Here is a 24,806-nt window from a genome sequence, read left to right as displayed (position 1 = left end):
TATAAAACCAATAATTTTTATTAGTAATAAACTTGAAACAAAACAGAGAGCTGAATATCAATTAACAAACAATAAAGTAATTCACCTTAAATTTCTCATCCATTCGTTGTTTCACAAACTCCTTCCAATCATCTGGTGTTATCCCTTTATAAAGGGGCAAAGGATCATCTAAAGGCTCTGCTCTCCTTTGTTGTCTTGTTTTAGTGATAAAAGAACAAGTCAAGTTTGTCCTAAACAACCTAAAACTCTTGTCCACGTTACTTAGTACCTTCTTACGCATTGCATCATCAGTGAAGTTCCATTCGGTCTATCAAAAGAATTCATAAACATGGCACAGAAATCCCATTAACTCAAAGATAAAAAAAAAACATCAAACTGCAAACTATTGTGAAAGCAAAAACATCAAAAGTCCTTAATCAAAATCAAATGTTAGTGTATGAAACACAACCTTTAAGTCTTTCCAAATTGAATCTTTAATTCCCTCGGGTACTTTGAACCAATCCTCATATGTGATCTCGATATTATTTCGGGCGATCTTACCAATATCTCTAACAAAATATCTCCTCCATGGTCCATATGGCCTACCGTGCTTATCAAAATCAATACGCTTAGGCCCTTTATTTGGTCTTTTGGCCTTTATACCTGTTGTTGCACCTCTCCCTTTACGTTTGGGCTTCTTACAATGGTCGTTTCCGCTCGTGGGGGCTTCCTTGTCCATTATATACCTTAGGAAATAAATAAAGAAAAAAAGTTAGTATATACCAATTATGAAAATAATATATAAAAGAGATAAAGAAAAAAAAATATAAAAAAAAAGTTATGTGTAATATACTGGCAGGGGTAGCCCAGAATTTAGTATATGGAACAATTGCTCCTTTGGAAACTTAGTATCAATGCTCAGAAGACTACTTACCAGTGCAAGCATTCAACAGGATTTTCTGATTAATTTGCCGCAACTACTCAATCAACTAACCTATTTTTCAGTCAATAATCTTCTAAGATAAGGGCTGAATCCCAGAATTTGCCATGGCAATTGAAACGAAACAATTGTCTAGACTACAGGGAAACAATAGGATTATTTACAGCTGAGGCTGTCGGCTGTCGACATTTTAAAAGACTACGACATAAAAGACTCAACCAATCCAAATTACAGCTGAGAGACCGAACATATAATTGCAGGAGTTTGGGGGGAATATTGTAGAGGTTAACAATAAACAAAGCTAAAGATTTGTTTTAGAATTACAAATCTTGCCTGATGTGATTCGTACTCGCATCCAAGAGAGCTCTCACTTTAATCTGGAAGAACTGACTGCATCCGATCATAAATGACCCAATCTGACTAGTTTGATACCAAAACAAATCAAACAATGACCCAAACTAACCCGACCTGAAAATGATCCAACCCGAACTGGTTAATTCCCAAAATAACCCAATAAGTGTGCATCCGAAAATGACCTGACCAAAAATGTCCTCCTATTTCCTGGGAACGCATCTGTCAGGATATAAAGATGGGAGGCCTGGGTGTTATTAATAGCATTGTTTGGAATGTTGCTGTGGTTGGCAAATATACCTGGTGGGTGGCTAGTAAGACAGATCACCTATGGATTAAATGGGTTAACCAAGTATATATTAAACAACAAGACTGGTTCTCTTACTCTCCTACTTTGAATACTAGTTGGACCTGGCGTCAAATATGCAAAGTGAAAGATAAACTGAAACTGGGTTACCAGAACAGTAAGTGGTGCACGAATAATGGGAACTACACTCCTGCTGAAGGTTATAAGTGGTTGATGGGTACTCATGATACTGTTTGGTGGCATAAGTTAGCTTGGAATAGAATGAATGTGCCTAAGCATTCATTTATTGTCTGGTTAGCTGTTCAGGGGAGACTTTATACTAAAGATAGACTGTTGCATTTGGGTGGAAATGGAGATACTGTGTGTTACTTATGTGGGATGGATGCTGAAACTCAGAACCATCTATTCTTTGAATGTCCTTTCAGTCAGGTCTGTTTAGACTTGGTGAATAACTGGTTGCAGTGCTGTATCCCTAAGCAAAATTATATGGAGTGGTGCAGGGGACTGCCATCTCGGTGTTTGATGAAAAAGCAGGTCATTTGGGCTGGTGTGGCCGCTCTTATTTATCTTGTGTGGATGGCCAGGAATAGATGCAAGTTTGATTCTGTTGTTAGTCATCCAGAGGTTCTGGTGAAGCAGATGAAGCAGCAGCTGAGTGTTAGAGTAAGGAAAAGAATTTGTACTATCAAGCATAGGGGATCTCTGAGGTGGTGTGAAAGTGTAGGTCTTGTTTAAGAGTAGGTCTTGTTTACAGGAATTGTAATGAGATGTTGAGTCAGTGTAGCTGGTAAGCTAAGCAAATTGGTGTTGTAATGCAACGTTATATCAATATAAGAGTTTACATTTCACCAAAAAAAAAAGATTTTAAAATATAGAGTAGCAAGTGCTTGTTCAAGAAAAAAACATATTAAAGGACAAAACCAGTTAAACCAAAAAAAAGGGGAAAAATCAGTTATCCAAAAATGGGGGCAAAGCGACTCAGAGATTCATTGTTCATCATAGTTTGTATATGATCATAGTGGCAGCAACAACCAAAGTAGAAGAAAGCAGGAGGATACAATATCAGAGACCTTAACTTTCGATCTATGTGTAATGTACTGGACGGCATACATCATATAGATTAAGAGGAGGAGAATTATCAAGGCTGCTGAACAGATTAAAAAAGTGAGGGTTTGGGTAATCTTAGAAGTGAAACGATAAATAACACCATAAAAAAAAGGAAGTGAAACGATAAAGATATCAATCATAACTTCTGTATGCTAGCAGAAGCAGCAGTAGTATACTACCTAAAATAACCATAAACTATGTTAATTTATCAAACCATAGACCCTCATCATGATCTTGACGCAAATAACTTTCATCACGTAAATCTTGAACCGATCGACGCTTGACAGAAATATGAGGCAGTTCATCAAGTTGATCATATTCTTCTTCGTCAACTACTCCCTCGACACCAAGAATACGCCTTTTCCCATAACGAACCACGGATGATCTCTTATCTAAAGGATCTTCAATGTAGAATACTTGTTTCGCTTGAGATGCAAGAATGAAGGGTTCATGTATATGTCCAACAACATTAAAGTTTACCGAAATGAATCCCATATCGTCAACGGTGACACCCTTATCACAATCTACCCATTTACACCGAAACAAGGGTACACTAAAAGTTACATACTCAAGCTCCCAAATATCCTCAATTTTCCCATAGTACGCCCTTGTGATGTCTACGGGATCCTTACCTTTTCCAACATATTCTTCTGATGATGCAAGAAGAGTCACTCCACTATTTTGCATTGTACTCTTCTCATCTTGTCGGCTTGTGTAAAAGCAAAACCCATTGATATCATACCCTTCAAATGATGTGATGTTCTATTTAGGGCCATATGCTAACCAGCGTAAGTTAGCACTTACATTATGAGATTGTGTAGACAACTCACTCATCACCTTACCTTTAAACCACTCCGCAAAAGTCCGACTATGTTCATTCAACAACCAGTCATCGCGTTTATGTGGATTTTGGAGCTTCAGTAAATCCAGGTGCTCGGTTAAATATGGATGGACCTCTGTCATATGTTGTAAAACATATAAATGTGCTTTCTGAAAAGAATCGCGGTCCACGCTCATTTGTTTCGTACCCAAAGTACCCTTCCCTAAGAGTCTACCTTCGTGCCGAGATATGGGAAATCCAATAGGCTGAACATCTGCCATATAGTCAACACAGAATTGGATTGTCTCACATGCAATTGTTGCTTTAACAATACTACCTTCAGGACGACAACGATTCTTCATTCGTCTCTTATAAGTACCCATCTCTCGCTCCATCGCCCACATGTTTCGTTGAAACACCGGACCACAAAGTTTAATCTCACACACTAAATGAATGACCAGGTGTACCATGATATCAAAGAAAGAAATCGGAAAGTACATCTCTAATTCACATAAAGTCACAACAACATCCGCTTGCAAGTCATCTAAGGTGTCAGGATGGATATTTTTTGAGTTGATTGCATCAAAGAAGAGGCAAAGCTTGCTGATGACTTGCCTAACATGCTTAGGCAATACGGATCTAATGGGCCACATGAAGCAGTTGTGTAAGCATAACATGACAATCGTGAGATTTCATACCAACTAACTTAGAATCTTTTATTGAAACAAGACGACTTATGTTAGAGCTATATCCATGTGGTACCTTGACCCCTTTTAAAGATTCACAAACAATCATCTTCTCCTTCTTAGAAAGAGTCGTACAAGACGGTGGTATATAGATACGTTTTCCCTTCTAAATTGGTTTTAACTCGATACGCCCCCTAGCAGCCATGTCATTTCGAGCTTTTACCCCATCCTTAGTCTTATTCGGCATATTGAGCAATGTTCCAATTAAACTATCAAACACGTTCTTCTCCACGTGTATGACATCAATGCAATGCCTCACATACAAGTGCTGCCAATATGGAAGTTCCCAAAAAATTGACCTCTTTGTATGATATACTCCATCTGGTGGAGGTACGTACGGTTTTCCAAAAACTGTAGTTATATTCTTAACCTTATCGTAGTACTCTTCTCCACTCAAAAACAAAGGGGGTTTCCTATGCTCCGTTTTCCCATAAAAAGCCTTCTTCTTCTTTCGATATTGATGATTTTCAGGTAGAAAACGACGACCACCTCTGTACGAAAATTTGCCATTGTGCTCCAACCAATCAGATTCAGTGTCATCCCCGCATACCGGACATCCCTTATCAGTCTTCAGTCGATATCCAGAAAGGTTACCATAAGCTGGGAAGTCATTAATTGTACAGTACAACATAGCATGCATTTGAAACCTAGAGCTAGTACTTGCATCAAACACCTCTACCCCAACGTTCCACAAGAGTTTCAAGTCTTCAATTAGAGGAGCCAAATACACGTCAATGTCATTTCCAGGTTGCTTAGGTCCCGAAATTAGGAGTGTTAACATAATGTATTTGCTCTTTATGGTAAGCCAAGGAGGGATATTATAAATTATCAACATTACTGGCCAACAACTATGTTGGGTACTTAAAAGTTCCAAATGGATTAATTCCATCAGTACAAAGTCCCAATCTTAAATTTCTAGGCTCTGAACCGAATTCTGGAAAGGTTCGATCAATTTTTCTCCATTGGGGAGAATCAGCTACATGCCTCAGTCTGCCATCTTTATTCCTACCCTTTTGATGCCACAACATGTACTCCGCATCTTTTTTATTTGAAAAAAAGCGTTTAAATTTTGGTATTATTGGCAAATACCATAATGTCTTCACAGGACTTCCCTTCTTCTTGCCACCATTACCATTGTCTACCCTCTTGTATCGTGACTCACCGCACTTTGGGCATTCTTTTAATTCACTATACTTTTTTCTGTACAAAATACAGTCCTTCACGCATGCATGAATCTTTTGGTAAGACGTAGATAATGGGCATAGTAGTTTCTTGCATTCGTATGTGGTGGAGGGAAGCTCGTTACCTTCTGGCAACATTTGACACAAAAGTTCTAACAAGGAAGTAAAACTCTTGTCAGTCCACCCATTTCCAGCTTTCAATGTGAATAGTTTCAACACAGCTAATAAAAGAGAGAATTTAGAACCATTCGGGTATAAAGGCTTCTTGGAATTATCAACCACTCTCTGAAAAATAATAGGGCACTCCACAATATCTTCTTCAAGATCCTTCATTAACCCGTCAATATTATCATTATCAAGTTCTATATTATCATCCATATCAATATTTTCAAAGATTTCATCATCATTTTCTACCCCGACATCAATCTGATCCCCATCTTTATCATTAATTCCAAAATTTACGTTGGAACAAATATCATTAACACTTTCTCCATGCCATATCCACACATTATAATCTGCTTTAAATCCTTTTAAAATTAAATGTTCCCGCAATTCATCCCTAGAATTCACCTTTTACGATTTTGACATAAGGTACACGGACATACAAATTGATTATCTCCATGGAGTCTTTGATGTTCGACGGCACAACTAAGAAACTCCTCTAGTCGTTCAAGATAAACAAAATTACGCTTTCCATACATCCAACTTCGGTCCATAATCTAGTTAATAAACACATATATTAATGGGTATCTACGTCAATGATGTATAATAATCACATTAAACGCACTAAACTGTTTCATGTAATAAAAATTAACCATCATTTAACGAGAAACTGAAATAGAATAAAGATATACATACCTTCAAGTGGCAATCAAGTAGCTTTGTAAGGTCAAAATAGAGAATTTTGGTGGAGAAAAAGCCTGTAAATAAGGATGATTTTAACCTTTATTAAAAATTATTCAAAATAAAAGTGATAATTAAAAAAAAAAAAAAAAAAACTACATAAGAAAACAGAACACTAGACAAGTATGTTGACAAACAAAAAAGTATGATGTTAAGATAAGAAATCACATACATTCTATCATATCTAAGTTGATTTCTAGAAAAACCATAGAAGCTACGTGATAATACCTATGCCAGCCTGCACATTGCATCTATAATGAACAATAATGCTTTCTAAAAATGATTTCAGAAATCAGATATGTCCTCCACATTTAATCCTCATGGGCATCTACCTGGTTATTTGCGTTCAAGAGAATAAACTAGCTAGAGGCAATCACTTTCTAAGATTATCCTTTGCGCACCGACCCACTGATACGACCAACAATCTTACAACTTATTTGAAGCAACATGGCTAACTGGAAGTTTCACTAATTAGTACTCCTACTTGGTAAAAAAAAAGGATGGAGTGAGATTAATTTGCCTCAGATTAATTGAGATTTGGTGGAAATTAAGTAGAGAAATTGGGGTTTTAGCGAGTTAGGTTTTGGGTTGATTGGTGGAAACTAAGTCTGAGGAAATTTTAAGGCAGTGGAGTACTGTTTTGTTGTTGTACTTCTACAGAACTCCAGGCAGAAGGCTTTTGCACCGAATTCTCCCCCATCAAGTCTGTAAACATGGTGGCGGAATCCCATTTTCCTACACTAGCACAGGTGTCAGATATAAGTACATAATTACCACTATTACCGGTGTCTAATTCTAGAAGCTTCTTAGATACAGTTTCAGCTAAGGTAATATTTCCATGAAATTTGCAAGCGCTCAACAAAATCCTCCACAATACAACGTCTGCAGGTATCGGCATTTTGAGTATAAACTCATACGCCCTTTCCAATCTACCAGACCGACTTAATAGATCAACCACACATCCATAATGTTTCATTTGAGGAGAAATTCCATATACATTTTCCATACTTTGAAAATATTCGAGTCCCTTGTCCACTAACCCAACATGGGAACAAGCTAGTAATATCCCGACAAAAGTTCCATTTGTCGGCATCACATTCTCACCTAACATCTCCTCGAACAGCTGAATAGCATAGTTTGCAGAGCCGTTTACTGCAAGACCGGATATGACCGCAGACCATGACACAGAATCCTTTTTTTTCATGCCTAAGAAAACTTGTAACGCCCTTTCAACAACCCCGCAATATACCTTTTTATGAATTTTATTCTCATATTATTATGTCAATAACCCCGAGGAAGTATATATGCATAATCACCAAGATAATATAGTTCATAGAGTTATATTCCGGTAGAATTATTTCACTTCATCTATATAAACAAGAGACCAGTTTGCAATGTACAATTCCGTGTAACAGTCCCTCTGGCTCAAAGTCTCCCAACCATCGCCACCACCTTGTACCAGCTACAGTGCCTACGTTGGAATATATCCACATGCCTCACCGCTTGAGCAAGTTTCAGTGGCTCTTAAACAGTCCACTACAACCACTTCAACAGTTGCCCCTGCAGTCTTGGCTACTGGTATGGCACATAAAAGCTCTTCAAATACAGAAAAGAGGCTTCCACTCAAGCGAAAGTTCCGAGAGGCCCCCACTGCATTAATAGGAATTGCAGGATCCCAACAGGTATCAATGCCTTCTTTCTTAGCATATAAATGCCAAATAAAGTTCCAAGTTCCGCCCAATTCAGACACGATGTGTCTGTGGAATGATTGGTGTTATCAATTCATTTGAATCAACGCCGGTTTGGATGATGTTTCCTTCGTCGGAAATGCGTTGTTCTTTAAATTTTATTGGGATAAGGGAATCTTGGGGAGTCTTTGAAATCGGGCGGGTTAGAATGCAATAAATCTGCTGATAGCTATGCTCTGTGAATGAAAGGAAGGCACAGATTTGGCTTCATCAAATACCAGTTGGTTAATCAACACTTGACTATAGTCTTAAATTAATCCACTAATCAAAGATGACTAATGCTGTTGGTATAATGATGGAACATAACCTGCTATATTCAAAACTCTCTCCATCCCAAAAAGACAAATTAGCATTCCAATTTAATTTGTCTGAAAATAATTAGGGGTTTTATACACTTAGCAGGTTAAAAGAACAACAATTTTTAGTACTACCCTCAGTCAAAACATAAGAATGGGAAGCGGTCAATGTCAGGACAATATACATACAAGTATAGAGTGATATTTGGGATAATTCCATCGACCATATATCAGACATTCAGAAAGATGGCACAAAACAGCATAATCGTCTCCAACTGATTCAGAACATTAATTTCAAAACATAGCAACCAGTACTTTAGAAACCAGCATTCACGTTATTAGTTAATGTAATACTCCGTATTTATGTCTTGGGGGGTACTCTATCGAGTAGCCCTTACTCTGTCGAGTAAGGGCAAGTTGCGAAGATAAATAGTTTCTGACCTGTTGGGCACTCGATCGAGTAGTGGGGCACTCGATCGAGTAGGGGTACTCGATCGAGTACCTTGGGTACTCGATCGAGTGTCCAGGTTTATCGGGGGTTTTTCTCGGGTTTTGTTAATTACGCGATTAAGGTATTTAAACATATTCGTCTTTATTCTAAATCACTTTTTACAAAACCTAAAACATGTTTAAGAGAGAAAGCAACTGGTTCTTCTTCCTAATCGCGTTCTTGACAATTCCCGGAGTTCAGACGGCCAGTTTGTATCGTAGTTCGCGTCGTTGGATTCCTTGCGTCGAGGGTAAGCTTCTAGCATAATTTTTATAATGTTTTGCTAGGTTTGGTCAAACCCTAATTTAGGGTTTGGGGGTTTTATGAGTAGTAAGTAATTGGTAGTCTTTATGTGTTATGTATGATAGGAGGAGAATTCGTAGAGGAGCCGTTTTGATACAAATTGTAGATACCGTCTGCGTGTTGTGCTTTCGGGTAGGATTTCCTACTCGTATTAGTCCCATAATGGGATATTGGTGATGTCTTTGTAGTTAGTTGTTTAACATGATGATTATGATTGTGATTGTGATTGTGATTGGTTTCTTTGGCTCTCGAGATGCGTTCTCGGCTGAGTGGGGTCACTTGCGGGAGTGATCTCACGCCCTAGTTTTGCCCTTCGTGGAACCCGCCACGAAAGGGGATGTGCACATTAATGGACAGGGTTATCGCTCGTACGATGAGCGGGGCTTAGGTGGGAACGGCTGCGGTCCCCCATCGCGTGTAAGTGGTCCGGTGGACGATCGGATTGAGATGATGGGAGTTGGTGGTGTGTGTGTGTGTGTGTGATTCAAATTGTCTGTTTGTCTTATTATTGTTATCTATATTGATTGTGTGATTAGTACTGACCCGGTGTTGTTTTGTAAAACCTGCGGTGATCCATTCGGGGATGGTGAGCGGATATTGAGCAGGTATAGAGATGAGTACGGGGATAATGGGATGGCCACGACATGACGATAGAGTCTTCCTTTGTAGTTTAGCATTTATTTATATTTCATTGAGAAAGATAGTTTGGAATAATGTATTGTACTTTCAGTTTGGTTTCGAGGATTGTATTCATCATTAAACTATTTATAATAAATGTTGTTTCCGTTTTGTCTATTTGATTATCATACCTCGGGCGACCGAGATGGTGATGTCTTCATACCTGAGTGGTCCTGGTAAGGCACTTGGAGTATGGGGGTGTTACAAATGGTATCAGAGCGACCCTGCAACCGTGTGGTGAACCCGTGGTCGGGAGTACCCGGGTCACACACCTAGCAAGGGAGGATTCTGGGCTTGGCTGCGGTCAAGTTAGAGGCACAACGAGGACGTTGTGTTCTTTAAGTGGGGGAGATTGTAACACCCCAAGTTATTGAGAGTAAGGTTGTCCCACATCGGGGAATTGAGAAGGTTGTGATATGTTTATAAGGGATTCCACCCACCACTTAGTAACAAGGCTTTGTGCTTTTGGGCTTAAGTGAGGACAAGTAATGGGCCCAAAGGTACATATCTCATCTTATTGGGCTGTGTTACGATCGTGGTGGGCCGGGATGTTATAAATGGTATCAGAGCGACGATCCTGAAACCTGTAACCAATGAACTTAATGAACATAGGGAGTCAATTAAAATGAACCCGGGGTAAAAGTCGTAGGAGCTAGTGCAAAGGCTTGGGAGACGTCCTAAAGTCGCAAGGGGTCGCCCTACAACTTTGAACCGGTCACATGGGGGAATGTGTGTGTTGAGTCATGTGTGTGCTTAGTAACTTGCGTAACAATGTGATGGAATGTGTTGATGGTCGTATGTTCGAATTGGAAGTTGATGAGATGAAAGAAAAGTGATGTTATATATATATAGATATTGTTGATGAAATGATAGCATGATGGAATGTTTACAACGTGGCAATTAATAGCATGATTGATATGATATAATGTGATTTATAAGGTTAGCATGTTAGTATATGACGTAATATGCGGGTAGCTATTACGTATGGGTGGTACTTGATCGAGTGAGGCTGACTCGATCGGGTAGGTTTTTGACGATTTTGAGTCCAGAATCGCGTTTTGGGGCACTCGATCGAGTAACTAGGGGTACTCGATCGAGTAGGGGGTCACTCGATCGAGTAGCCTAGATACTCGATCGAGTGGGTTAGAGATCAGAAGGTCTGTTTGGTTCTGGAGTTTGGGTACTCGATCGAGTACATGGGGGCACTCGATCGAGTAGCCCGTTACTCGATCGAGTGGGTTTGGATACTCGATCGAGTAGGTGCTGGGCAACGCGTGTTCGTGTTTTGAGGTCTAGTACGTGTGTTTATGTTTATCCCTTTCTTGTATAGCTTCAAGATGCCGCCCAAGAGAAATGCCTTGTATGCGAGAGCTGAGCTTATGACTACGGACGACATCGTCAAGATGTTAGAGCACCAGGACGCTCTTACTGAGACCCTGAAGAGAGTGAATGAGGACAAGGATAAGAGTAAGGAGAAGGAGGTTGACCATGCTAAAGTCAGCCTCTATATTGCGAGGTTTAATCCGAAGGAGTATAAGGGGGTTGAGGAGCCTAATCTTCTAGATAGTTGGCTGAGGGAGATGGAGAACATACTAGATTTAGTTCGTTGTCCTGATGAGATGAGAGTGGATCAGGCTACATTTTATCTGAGGGAGGCAGCTGGCAAGTGGTGGGACTCAGTGAAAGTGAGTGCCAAGGAGATATATACCAACCAGGGGTTACCTGCTATACCTTGGGAGGAGTTTCGTAGGGCGGTGAGGAAGGAGTTCGTGTGAGAACATGTGAGGAGTAAGTTGAGAGAGGAGTTCGACAAGTTTAAGATGATCTTGAGATGTCCGTGGTCGAGTACTACAGCGGTTCAATGAGAAATCTAGATATCGAGGATATGGGTTTGAGTGAGGAGAATCGGCTTTGAGGTTTGAGAGAGGGCTACCCACGAAAATTATGGATAAGTTACCCGTGGGAGTCCTTACTGATGTAAAGGAAGCATATGAGAGGGCCGGGAGAGAGCGAGAGGCTAGTGGAGATGGCTCGGGAGAGGTCGGGTGGAGAGAAGAGGAAGTCGGAGAGCGAGGGTGGTGGCCAATCTAATTTCAAGAAAGGCAACCACAATCAATCTAAGGGGTTTTCTTCCGGGTCGGGTTTAGTCTTTGGAACTTCCTTTGGGAGAGGCCGTGGGAGTGTGAGCAATAGCTGGGGAGTGACTGCTTTGGTTGTGGTGGCGTAGGCCACAAGAGACATGAGTGCACAAGTGCACCGGGATCTTTCCGGAGACTGCGCGAGCTTCGCGAGCAACAGACCGGCGGGATCATGGCCAAACCGGGAGGTCGAGCTACCAGAGAGTGGAGGCAACCGCAACGCGGTAATTCTTATCGAAGACACCGGCGAACAACAACAACAACAATCAAGGGTCGGGTGCTAAGCCGACCGCATCGCCAAGATCTTGTCCGGGAGGCGGGCAGAAGACCAGTGGCAAGTTGTTCATGATGGACAAGAAGGCAGCTGAGGAAGATGCGCACGTTATCACCGGTACATTTCTTGTTAATGGTGTTCCTACGTTTGTTCTGTTTGATTCGGGGGCTTCTCAGTCGTTTGTGTCTTTGAGTCATGTAAAACGATTGGGTTTGAGAGTATATGAGTCCGTTAGGGAACAAGTTTTCATACCTTCGGGAGAGTCTGTATCGTGTGGGAGGTTGTTTAGAGATGTATCTTTGATAGTTGGGCAAGTCGATTTCCCTGTAGACTTGCTAGAGTTTCCTTTTAATGGTTTTGAGATGATAGTTGGGATGGATTGGTTAGGAAAGTATAAAGCTAAGATAGACTGTCATCAAAAGAAAGTGTCCCTAAGAGGCCCTAAGGGTGTTAGTGTGTCTTACCGTGGGTTTCTAGTCAAACCCAAAGTTAAGTTGATTGCAGCTGTCACCTTGAAGTCGTATTCGAGGAAGGGATGCCCTCCGATTTTGTGCCATGTGAGAGATGACCGGATAGAGAGCCCCGGCGATTGACGAGATACCGTGGTGGGAGAGTTTGCAGATGTTTTTCCAGAGGAGATTCCGGGGTTGCCACCGAAGAGGGAGATAGATTTCACCGTTGAGTTGAAGCCAGGGACGGGGCCAATCTCTAAGGCACCGTATCGTATGGGTCCTAAGGAGATGGAGGAGCTTAGGAAGCAGTTGGATGATTTGATAGAGAAGGGATACATTAGACCAAGTGTATCGCCTTGGGGAGCACCAGTTCTTTTCGTGAAGAAGAAAGATGGGAGTTTGAGGCTGTGCATAGATTACAGAGAGTTGAACCGTGTGACGATAAAGAACAAGTATCCTTTGCCAAGGATAGATGACCTGTTTGATCAGTTGAGTGGTGCAACAGTCTTTTCTAAGATTGATTTGAGGTCGGGGTACCATCAGGTGAAGATTAGAGATGTGGACATACCGAAGACAGCTTTCACGTCGAGGTATGGCCATTATGAGTATGTGGTGATGCCGTTTGGGTTGTCTAATGCGCCGGCAGTGTTTATGGATCTGATGAATAGGATCTTCAGACAGTTCTTGGACCAGTTCGTGGTGGTGTTTATCGATGATATCTTAGTCTACTCTAAGACTAAGGAGGAGCATGAGGAGCATCTGAGGATCGTGTTGCAGACTTTGAGGGATCATGAGTTGTATGCTAAGCTGTCCAAGTGTGAGTTCTGGTTGGAGAAAGTTGCCTTTCTGGGGCATGTAATCTCTAAAGATGGGGTAGCTGTGGATCCGGCAAAGATTGAGGCAGTGACAAAGTGGGAAGCACCAAAGAATGTTGCTGAGGTGAGAAGTTTCTTGGGTTTAGCTGGATACTACAGACGGTTCGTGAAAGATTTCTCCAAGATAGCTAGACCGATGACAGCGTTGATGAGGAAAGAGAACAGGTTTCGTTGGGATGAGAGTTGTGAGACGGCGTTCCAAACATTAAAGGAGCGTTTGACCACAGCCCCTGTCCTCGCATTGCCTGAAGGGAGCGAGAATTTCGAGGTTTATACGGATGCCTCGAAGAATGGGTTGGGGTGTGTGTTGATGCAGAATGGTAAAGTGATTGCCTATGCTTCTAGGCAGTTGAAGCCTTATGAGGAGAACTACCCTACTCATGATCTGGAGTTGGGTGCAGTGGTGTTTGCTCTCAAGATTTGGAGACATTACCTTTATGGAGCAATCTTTAAGGTATTTTCTGATCACAAGAGTCTCAAGTACATCTTCACGCAGAAGGAGTTGAACATGAGACAGAGGAGGTGGATGGAGTTGATTGGCGACTATGACATGGAAATAATCTACCATGAAGGGAAGGCCAATGTTGTAGCTGATGCTTTGAGTAGGAAGAGTGTACATTCTTTGTGTACAGCTCTATCTTTGATGAGGCTGAGAGATGAGGTAGCGAGCTTTGGGATACATATGATGCAGAAAGGAGATGCCATGGGTGATATGACAGTACATATGGAGTTTTATGATGACATTCGGGATAAGCAGGCTTTGGATCCTAAGATAGTGGAGTGGAGAGTTGGGGTAGAGAAAGGGACAGTGTCCCGCTTTTCCATTCATACAGATGGTAGTTTGAGGTTTGATGGTAGGTGGTGTGTTCCTAATGACGAGGAGTTGAAAAAGACAATCATGACAGAAGCGCATTGCACACCATATTCAGTTCATCCGGGTGGAGACAAGCTTTACAAAGATTTGAAGAAAACGTTTTGGTGGTCAGGGATGAAGAAAGAGACAGCTGAGTTTGTGTCCCGTTGTTTGACATGCCAGAGAGTAAAAGGGGAACAGAGAAGACCACAAGGTAAGGTTCAGTCTTTGGAGGTGCCTGAGTGGAAGTGGGAATCCATTTCCATGGATTTCATTGTGGGTTTGCCGAAGAGTCAACAAGGTAACAATATGATTTGGGTGATAGTAGATCGTCTGACCAAGTCAGCTCACTTTGTTCCAATGAAAGATTACATGGACTAAGGCACAATTGGCTATGGCCTATCGAAAGAACGTGCTGAAGTTACATGGAGTCCCTAAGGACATAGTGTCTGACAGAGATGCGAGGTTTATATCGAGGTTTTGGAAGGAGTTGCAGGAATCGTTGGGAACAGCTTTGAAGATGAGTACAGCATTTCATCCTGCGACAGATGGGCAGACTGAGAGAACAATCAAGACTCTTGAGGATATGTTGCGAGCTTGTGTGATGGATTTTGGTGGTAGCTGGGAGCAGAGGTTGGACTTGATAGAGTTTTCTTACAACAACAGCTATCACACCAGTATAGGTATGGCACCGTTTGAGGCTTTGTATGGGAGGAGATGTAGGAGTCCAATCTGTTGGGACGATAGTGCTGAGGCAGTGGTTATAGGACCAGAGATGGTACATGAGATGGTGGAACAGATTAAGATGATCAGGGAACGGATGAGAGCAGCCCAGGATCGACAAAAGAGTTATGCAGATCTACATCGTCGGGATATAGAGTTTCAGGTTGGGAACAAGGTTCTTCTGAAAGTGTCTCCTATGCGCGGAGTTATGAGATTTGGGAAGAAAGGCAAGCTAAGTCAGAAGTTTATAGGGCCTTATGAGATCTTAGAGCAAGTTGGGGAAGTTGCTTATCGTTTGGCTTTACCGGCTGCGTTGGAGAGAGTACATAATGTGTTTCATGTATCGCAGCTACGGAAGTATGTGAGTGACCCGTCACATGTGTTGGAGGCAGAGAGCTTAGAGCTGGATGAGTCTTTATCATATCTTGAGGTACCTAAGCAGATCCTAGACCGAAAGGTTAGAAAGACCAGGAGTGGTGAGACAGTTTTGCTTAAGATCCTTTGGTCTAACCACGAGACCGAGGAAGCTACATGGGAGGCAGAGGATATCATGAAAGAGCGTTACCCCTTTCTTTTTGATCAGGTATGTGTGGTTACGGGGACGTAACCTTGTTTCTTTTAGGGGGGTAGGAGATGATCGCGAGCAGTTTTTAAGAGTTCTATGCACCTTTTTGTACGTCGCGTCGGTATGTTTGTCGGAATAAGTTGGGTTTAGTGTCATGTCTTATGTTGTTTTGTTGTGACTATGAGTCGGGAATGTTTTGGAGTACCTTTGTTTTAGTAGTGGGTTGAACTTCGGGAACGAAGTTCTTTTTAAGGAGGGAAGACTGTAATACTCCGTATTTATGTCTTGGGGGGTACTCTATCGAGTAGCCCTTACTCTGTCGAGTAAGGGCAAGTTGCGAAGATAAATAGTTTCGACTGTTGGGCACTCGATCGAGTAGTGGGGCACTCGATCGAGTAAGGTACTCGATCGAGTACCTTGGGTACTCGATCGAGTGTCCAGGTTTATCGGGGTTTTTCTCGGGTTTTGTTAATTACGCGATTAAGGTATTTAAACATATTCGTCTTTATTCTAAATCACTTTTTACAAAACCTAAAACCTGTTTAAGAGAGAAAGCAACTGGTTCTTCTTCCTAATCGCGTTCTTGACAATTCCCGGAGTTCAGACGGTCAGTTTGTATCGTAGTTCGCGTCGTTGGATTCCTTGCGTCGAGGGTAAGCTTCTAGCATAATTTTTATAATGTTTTGCTAGGTTTGGTCAAACCCTAATTTAGGGTTTGGGGGTTTTATGAGTAGTAAGTAATTGGTAGTCTTTATGTGTTATGTATGATAGGAGGAGAATTCGTAGAGGAGCCGTTTTGATACAGCTGTAGATACCGTCTGCGTGTTGTGCTTTCCAGGTAGGATTTCCTACTCAGTATTAGTCCCATAATGGGATATTGGTGATGTGCTGTAGTTAGTTGTTTAACATGATGATTATGATTGTGATTGTGATTATGATTGTGATTGTGATTGTGATTGGTTTCTTTGGCTCTCGAGATGCGTTCTCGGCTGAGTGGGGTCACTTGCGGGAGTGATCTCACGCCCTAGTTTCGCCCTTCGTGGAACCCGCCACGAAAGGGGATGTGCACATTAATGGACAGGGTTATCGCTCGTACGATGAGCGGGGCTTAGGTGGGAACGGCTGCGGTCCCCCACTGGCAGGGCTGGTCCAGTGGACAGTCAGTATTGAGATGATGGGAGTTGGTGGTGTGTGTGTGTGTGTGTGATTCAGCTGTCTGTTTGTCTTATTATTGTTATCTATATTGATTGTGTGATTAGTACTGACCCCGGTGTTGTTTTGTAAAACCTGCGGTGATCCATTCGGGGATGGTGAGCAGATATTGAGCAGGTATAGAGATGAGTACGGGGATAGCTGGGATGGCCACGACATGACGATAGAGTCTTTCATTTGTAGTTTAGCATTTATTTATATTTCGATTGAGAAAGATAGTTTGGAATAATGTATTGTACTTTCAGTTTGGTTTCGAGGATTGTATTCATCATTAAACTATTTATAATAAATGTTGTTTCCGTTTTGTCTATTTGATTATCATACCTCGGGCGACCGAGATGGTGATGTCTTCATACCTGAGTGGTCCTGGTAAGGCACTTGGAGTATGGGGGTGTTACAGTTAAACCAGATAAAATTGAAAGTTTCTAATTAAGAAAAGGCTAAAGAGAAGGAGCCTATTGTTTTCATCAGCAGTAGCATAAGACGGTGTTAATTGTAGCATAAGACGGTATTACTCCGTAACAATTAACAGGAGTATCAGAGCCCTAAATCGCTATATTGAATTCTAACAATCGCAAATAACTTTAGATTGCTTTCACATATCACACAAGTAACCAAATAGTTGTCACATATAATTGACTACAATATATGTAATTGTAAAATAATTGGAGGAACAATAAGAAAAGTTTGGATGCAGGGCATACCTGATTACTATATTATACGGGGTCAAAGCAGGAAATAGATTGATCATGGATTCGCAGGTGCGCGTGACGAAGGGTAGATAAGGATTGTGGTGGCCGGAAAAAGAGGAGGCGACGACGACGGGTGCGTGGATTTGTGTGGGAAGCAAAGAGGTAAGGGTTTTGCGTAGGGGAAGGGTTTTGCGTGGGTAACTGCTCATGAAAACGGTGTACGTAGTATATACCAGTATTACGTGTTTGTCGCTTAAAGACTTGTTTTAGTGACATCGGTTGTGTAACCGATGTATTTAAAAGACCTTTAAAACAATTGTCAACGGTTATAACCTCGGTTTTCAGAAAACTGATGTAATGTCAATATATTAACATCGGTTCTCATATAAACCGATGTTAATATAATATAAATAACATCGTTTTTTTTTAAACCGATGTTAATAACTCCATTATTAAAGATTACATCGTTTTTATTAAGAAATGATGTAACTAAGGCGATGTCAATAGGAGTTTTTGTACTAGTGTTATTGATGGTCCGATTTTGCGTAGTGTTAATTTACTCGGAATACATATACTAGGTTTCACACTACCTCACACACTTTTGCACATTTTAACAATACAAAAAAAAAGAGAGAGAAGAGAAAACGACGAAGGGGAGGTGGCACACCAAGGCTAGGGCACGCGTTTTCGAGTCGATTTCTTACCCATTTTCATCCTTGCAATCGTAGTTATAATCCCATTACTTTCTAATCCTTTTTCATATAATTTTTGTACGATTTTACACACCTTGCCTCAAACCCTAATTTGATTATTATCGTATATTTGGAGGATTTTGTTAATATGTTGTTAAGACAGTATTATGATAACACGTGTGACATATTTGGACCAAGGGTGACACGGGTAAGGGTAGTATGTCGTGTTTTGGTGGGTTGTGACCAAGTTTGGCCGCGGGTTTGGTCTCGGGTTGTTTGTGTGGGGAGCCGTGGCCTGGCTATGCTTGAGTCGTGGCCTGTTTTGGGCCGAGCCATGGCATGGCAGCAGCCTAGCACGGCCTGGCCCATAGCCTAGCTAGGCAATGCTCAGGGTCACCGTTTGGGTCAATTTGTGTAGTGGTGTCGCGTAATTATTTTAGTAATGATATTTACGTTATGATGTTATATTAATAGGCACCGAGTTTGTAGAAGAGCATTATTAAGCACACCTGGTCTTTTGCTGCAACGGTTCCAGCTGTGGTAGGATTTTATGCTGCTCACTTATGTTAAATATTGAATAGCCTGTGAATATGCATCTTATTATAAGTGTTATGATTTCTGCTGAGTTACTGTATAATATCATGTTTTGAGACCGTCACATGCTGAGCTATTATTTCATTTATGAGTTACTGTGAATGACATTACTAGTTTATGAGATGATGTTGGTTGCCTGCGGGGCAACAAGGTTATGAGAAGGTAATGGTAAGTCAGGCCCAACTGCGATTGCGGTCCCGAGATGATATTGGTAGGCCAGGCACAGTTGCGGTTGTGGACCTGAATAACTAGTAGGCCAAGCACAAGGAAGTAGAAGCGTCATGGACCTGATGACTTATGAAATGAAATGATGAGAATGACGGGTTGAGGCCCGTGAGTATGGCCGTGAGTGTGCATGGATGGCTGCGCGCCATATTATTATCGTATTGTGATGCATGTTTATATTTCAGTACAAGTACCGTTTATATTTATTGCAGTTCATTTGAGCTATTTATTTCGGGTTGATATTCTTTTTTAGCATAAGCTGACCGTGTTGTAAAATTGTCACCTATTTTCGAGGTGGCCTATGTCGATCCATTCAATGATTTCCGCTTGAATGGGAGTCGGTAATGAAGCAGGTTTAGATGCTTGAGGTGCTTGTTGTTGTTGCTATGCGTGGAGTTGGGAGAGCGTTGTGACATAGAGTTTAGTTCAGTCTCACCTAGTTTATCACTTTGTCAAACAATTCTAGTTACGAAGTTTGGTTTAGACCTTTAAACAGTTTTGAAGTTGTAATCGTTAGACAAGTTGTTCCGTTATTCAATAAGTACTTGGTTTGTTTTATTTGATATTCATTTGCATCAGGAAACTGAGATGGTAATAGTCTCATTTAATCGAAAATGTCTTGTTAAGGCTTCTGCTTAAATGGGGGTATTACAAAACTAGAACCTAACCTACATGTTTCTTTATTAGGATATGTTATATCCGACTTAAATTAAGCTCATTTTATTATACCTCAGCTCTATTCAGTTCAATTTAGCTGAGTCATCTCTTCACAAATTAACTCTTACTTCAACCATATTCAGTTCAGCTAGACTCTATCCAATTCAATTCAGTTCAGTTCCATTCAATTGAGTTCAGTCCAGCTCTTATCAGTCGGAAATAACAAAGCCTTATACACTATCAACTAGACTTGGCAAAGCTGACCCGACCCGAAAGTAACCCGAACTTGCTTGACCCGAAACCCAAATTGACCCGACCCGACATAGACCCGACCCGAACCTTGAATGACCCAATGTTGACCCGGCCCGAAAAGACCCGATCCATAAGTGACCCGATTCAAAATGACTTAATGTGACCCAAAATGACCCGAAACGACAAGTACTAAGTTATATTAATATTATATGTATCAAAATAGAGTTTCATTTGTTAGAACCATTCCTAATAAATAGTTAAACTTGCAAAATAATATTTCTTAATCAAAATAGTACTTACTTAAATGTTTTAATCATTAACCCGAAAACGATCCGGCCCAAAATGACCCATACCCGAAAGGTCACCCGAAATAACCCGATGTAGATACCCAGTATCTGTTGATTCCCCAACAAACACCCGATGATTATTGGACTACAACATGCTAAGGAATAGATACGTTTAATCGACAATTTTGTACAACTATACGTCGGAAAACTCAAAACGATTTCGAAAAAAAAACATTTCAAAACCTTTCAAAAGTACCTGGAGTGTTTAATGCACGACGACGGGGTCGCAATGACATTAACTTGAGTCAAAACCGACACCGGACCAAAAACCGACTCAAAATTCAAATCCCGACTCCAACAACGAGTCAAACCGAGTCAATCACAAAAAACAAACATTACAAAGCTTCCATGTTAAGTATACCCGGTATACTTGAATGGTCAAATACAACAATCATGCCATCCAAAACTAAGATAGAACAAATCATGATTTCAATTGCGTGATAGTGACAAGACAGCTCGAAGACCCGCAAAATGGCTCGCGCCTCTTCGAGTAGCTCGTGCGGCCACGTCTCTCAAAACGCACACAACCACTCAATATTCTATAAATACTCCTCAAATTCCACCATTTGAAGGTACGCGAGTGTCCGCCCCCTCATTTCTCCCTTAAAATTCTAGACTCGACTTCTGAAGTCACAAACCGACACGTGTTTTTGACCTACCGATCGAAAATACAAGCCTTACACATTGTTTGGCACCGTCAACGTGCATTAAATCACTTGACCGACCACTTCGACCAACTACACAATCACTAAACTAAATAAAACACTCTTTACATTGTTAAAACGGTTTTCAACCGAGTTTTCCGACCTAACAAGTTGTTACACTTCCGTCGATTTCTCGTCTCAAACCTAGCATGTAAGTATGAGGGTGTAATAATCCTCTTCTTTCTTGTCTTTTTATCTGTTTTTATGACCTTAACATGCTAAAACTTGCATAACACGGTCCAAAATACGAATTGAATGAGCCAAAACCGAGTTTTGACCGGAAACAGAAGGCCCTAGTCACCACTAGGTACCTTGCGCCTCAATGGGGTGTCCAGGTCAGAACTCAAACGTGTATGAGAACATTCTTTCCATTTTTCATTCCATTTTACAAGCGGTTTTTACCATTCAAATCATTTTTATGATAAACTTTTTAGCCATAAAACATTTTCACCCTTGGTTCCTTATACCATGACGGTTTAATCCGTGTTTCGGTGACAATATTTGGTTAATTACATTTTAAAAGGTATTTTAAAACCTTTTATTCATTTCTTTACATTTCAAAAAACCAACATATTAGTCATACATGTAAAATCATCCTTGGTTATACATACCATGTCGGTTTTAAAACCCGAGTACGATGATAAACATTGACTAATTACAAACAAATGGACTTAATACAATTAGTTCATAATCATTTTTCAAAACTATCCATGTCAAGCTTGCAAAACCGAACTCGACATCGAATATCGTCAATACAATGATGATTATTCAAGTCCCGTTCCTCACATTAACACAAAAGCGGTCTAAACGACCTTTTCAACAAAGACAGGTTCAAACACCCCCTTACAAACCGTTTTACAAACGCTCCAACAGTCAGAAGACGTCCTTTTGGACAGTCAGCTGTCTCGCGCCTAAACAGGCCAACTGTTTTCCAGTTTTCAAACCAGGATAGGTCCCCTCGCAGCGCTTGACGGCTCGTGCCTCAATAGGCTGCCTGATACAGGTCCTGCTTCCTTTCCAGCACTTGTTTAGGAAGATCCCGACTTCGGTTAACCCGAATATAGGACGGATCAGATGGCAAGCCTGCCCATTTTACTTTGTATTTGCAAAACGCCTTTCTAAGACAAATGGATCACGTTATGAACCATAAACCTAACTCGGTATATGGATGTTTAATTTCCGTCTTGCATGTAAATCAACATTAAATCCAACTTGACATCAATTACTTGATATTTGGATAAAAAACCGACATAGAAAGCTCACATGTTAGGTTTAAACTTGTGGATGCGCATTCATGCATTTTCCTGTTTTATCAACTTTTGCATTTAACCAACCAAGATCGATCAGTAGAGTCCGCTACCGCGGGCGGGATTGGGTGTCCGATTAAAGGGCTTCCCAATACGTACCTTCACCTCTTACTCAGAAACTTTGGATAGTGGACGACCTTATCCAGGGCGAACGAGAGTCATTCTAGAGATACGTACCTAAAGAGGGACGACTCCTTATCTTTAGTACCTATGTCAAACACCGCTTTTTGCCTTGGTTGACCTAGGTATAAAGTGGATTCGAACGGGTTCCAAGCATCCCACAAATGCTTGGTGGCGACTCCGAACATCTCTTGCATCGTTTCGAGACCCTTCACCGAGACGAAATCGACCGATCTAAAACGATCCGATCGAAAGCATTTTTACGCCGCCAAGCGTGGCTTTCAAAAGACCGCTGCCGCGTCCACAGATCGGCTGGGCGTCGCAGGTGGGCCCATGCCTACACCCGACCCGGCCCGAAATATATGATAGACCTAAAATGACCCGACCCAAACTGACCCGACCCATACCCGACCCGATTGACCTATTTACCACCTCTACTATCAATCATGGATTCAAGCTGTAAAGCGTGCTTCACAGTCTCAATATATCAATAGTAAACTGATGATCGTTAATTTTATTGCAACTTGATGGGAGAAAGTGTGAAACACAAAAGTAAAATGCATATGAACTCTTTGACCTTTTAACTGCATAATAAGATACTCGTTTACTAATTTGGCACTTGAAGATTGATTCTCAAGAAAAAGGCAAAACATTTACAAGCTCATTTCCACTTTTAAATTGAAAAATGTGTATACTGCCAAATCCTCAAGTCAAATTTCGTTATGCATGAACCCTACCAAACACAAACATCAAGCATATTAATTCAACAATTTAAATCGGTAATAAATTAAGGAAGTTTGATAAACAAAGACGAAATATAATAATTCCAATTCCAGGTCCAACATCCAACCGTTACCCCAACGTGCAACCAGCCGTCAATTGCCGTCAATCAAGCACTCATCTTCCAAATTTCACTGTACTAGTCTTCTTCAATCAAAATGGCAGTTCATATGAAATTTTTTATACGACTTCGCCAAACATTTGTTAACACCTGTGTACCTAATCTTCCTTCAAATCATTAAATAGGTCTTACGTAAATGTTATCGACTTATTGTACAATTATTTTTTGCACAAGACAATTTTCTAAGAAATTATTTGTTCAAGTATTCAACTAAACAGATTTTCGTTTATTCTCTCGGCCTCAAAATTGCATAACTCCATTTTATAATTTAAAAGGGTTAATTACTACACACTAGTTTAAAAAGGTTTAATGATCTGCCTCCTATTCTACGGAAGGACATATATTTGAAGTTGCTATGCCCGCGTAATAGCGAACAATTTTTTTCGGGACTTACCCCTCATTAATACCAAAAAAATATTTAAATTGATGAGATAACGTTACCTAAATAGTATTTTTTAAAATTTTATCTATACAAGCGGTTAATACTTTACACGCTTAACTATAAAACGGGAATTTTTCTCTTAAACAAAATTTGTAATAGATATTTGATACTCGTAGTTTTTTTTGTTGTTGTATGTTGCCAACAAAGACGAGTTAGACCCTGTTCTATTTGACTGAAAATAGCTGAACAAAACTTAATGGAGCTGAATTGAATTAGATGGAGCTGAACTGAATTGAATTAAGCTGAATTTGAATTTAAATTAGGTGAAATTAAGTTTAAAAGAACATGACCTCACTCATTTGCCTATTTTTTTTCTTCTCTTCTATTTACCTTATCTCTAATTATACTCTCACACAACATACCCCAAGCGACTCGATCGAGTCATAATCTAACATACATCATAAACTTGATAACTACCATATGGTCTAAAAAAACCTTGACAGTTGGGTTGGGTGCATTGTGAATTTTACTGAGTTAGCACCAGTGGATAACACCCAATCTTAACGACACGTTCTTACATGTAATAAGTAGAGACCTTAAAATAAAGGGTGTATGTAAACACAAAAACTCCGAATAGACGTTCTCTCAATAACGTTATTGAAATACCTCTCACATAATGGGGTGACTGACCCACTGAATTTTTTTTTTCCGTATTATATCTCCCATTAAATTAGTGAAATACAATCTCTCATAAAACCTACGTATAAAGAGATCGTACATAAATTATATACCACTAGATAACATCATATCATTATCCTTTTAAATTTCTCTCCCTCAAATCTGAAGACAAAGATTATAAAAAGTGGAGTGAAATTAAAAGAGAAGAGAGAGAAGCGTGCAATCACGATTTGCCTCCCTTTTATAAAAACAAACTTAAAATAACTCTCTCCACGTTATATAAAATCCACCCAAGACTTGTTCACAACAACACT

At 40.5% G+C, this 24,806-nt stretch overlaps 1 protein-coding gene across 1 annotated transcript; it reads left to right on the top strand.

Annotated features, from left to right (window-relative positions):
- Nucleotides 1-1,508: 1,508 nt before the first annotated feature.
- Nucleotides 1,509-2,312, top strand: LOC141641397 (uncharacterized). Its single transcript, XM_074450059.1, has one exon. It carries the CDS (start codon nt 1,509-1,511, stop codon nt 2,310-2,312), a length of 804 nt encoding a protein of 267 aa, XP_074306160.1.
- Nucleotides 2,313-24,806: the final 22,494 nt, after the last annotated feature.

This window comes from Silene latifolia, chromosome 2 (assembly GCF_048544455.1).
Source record: "Silene latifolia isolate original U9 population chromosome 2, ASM4854445v1, whole genome shotgun sequence".
NCBI classification, from domain to species: domain Eukaryota; kingdom Viridiplantae; phylum Streptophyta; class Magnoliopsida; order Caryophyllales; family Caryophyllaceae; genus Silene; species Silene latifolia.
The sequence above is the reverse complement of the archived record's forward strand: the minus strand, read 5'-3'. Positions and strand labels throughout refer to the sequence as shown.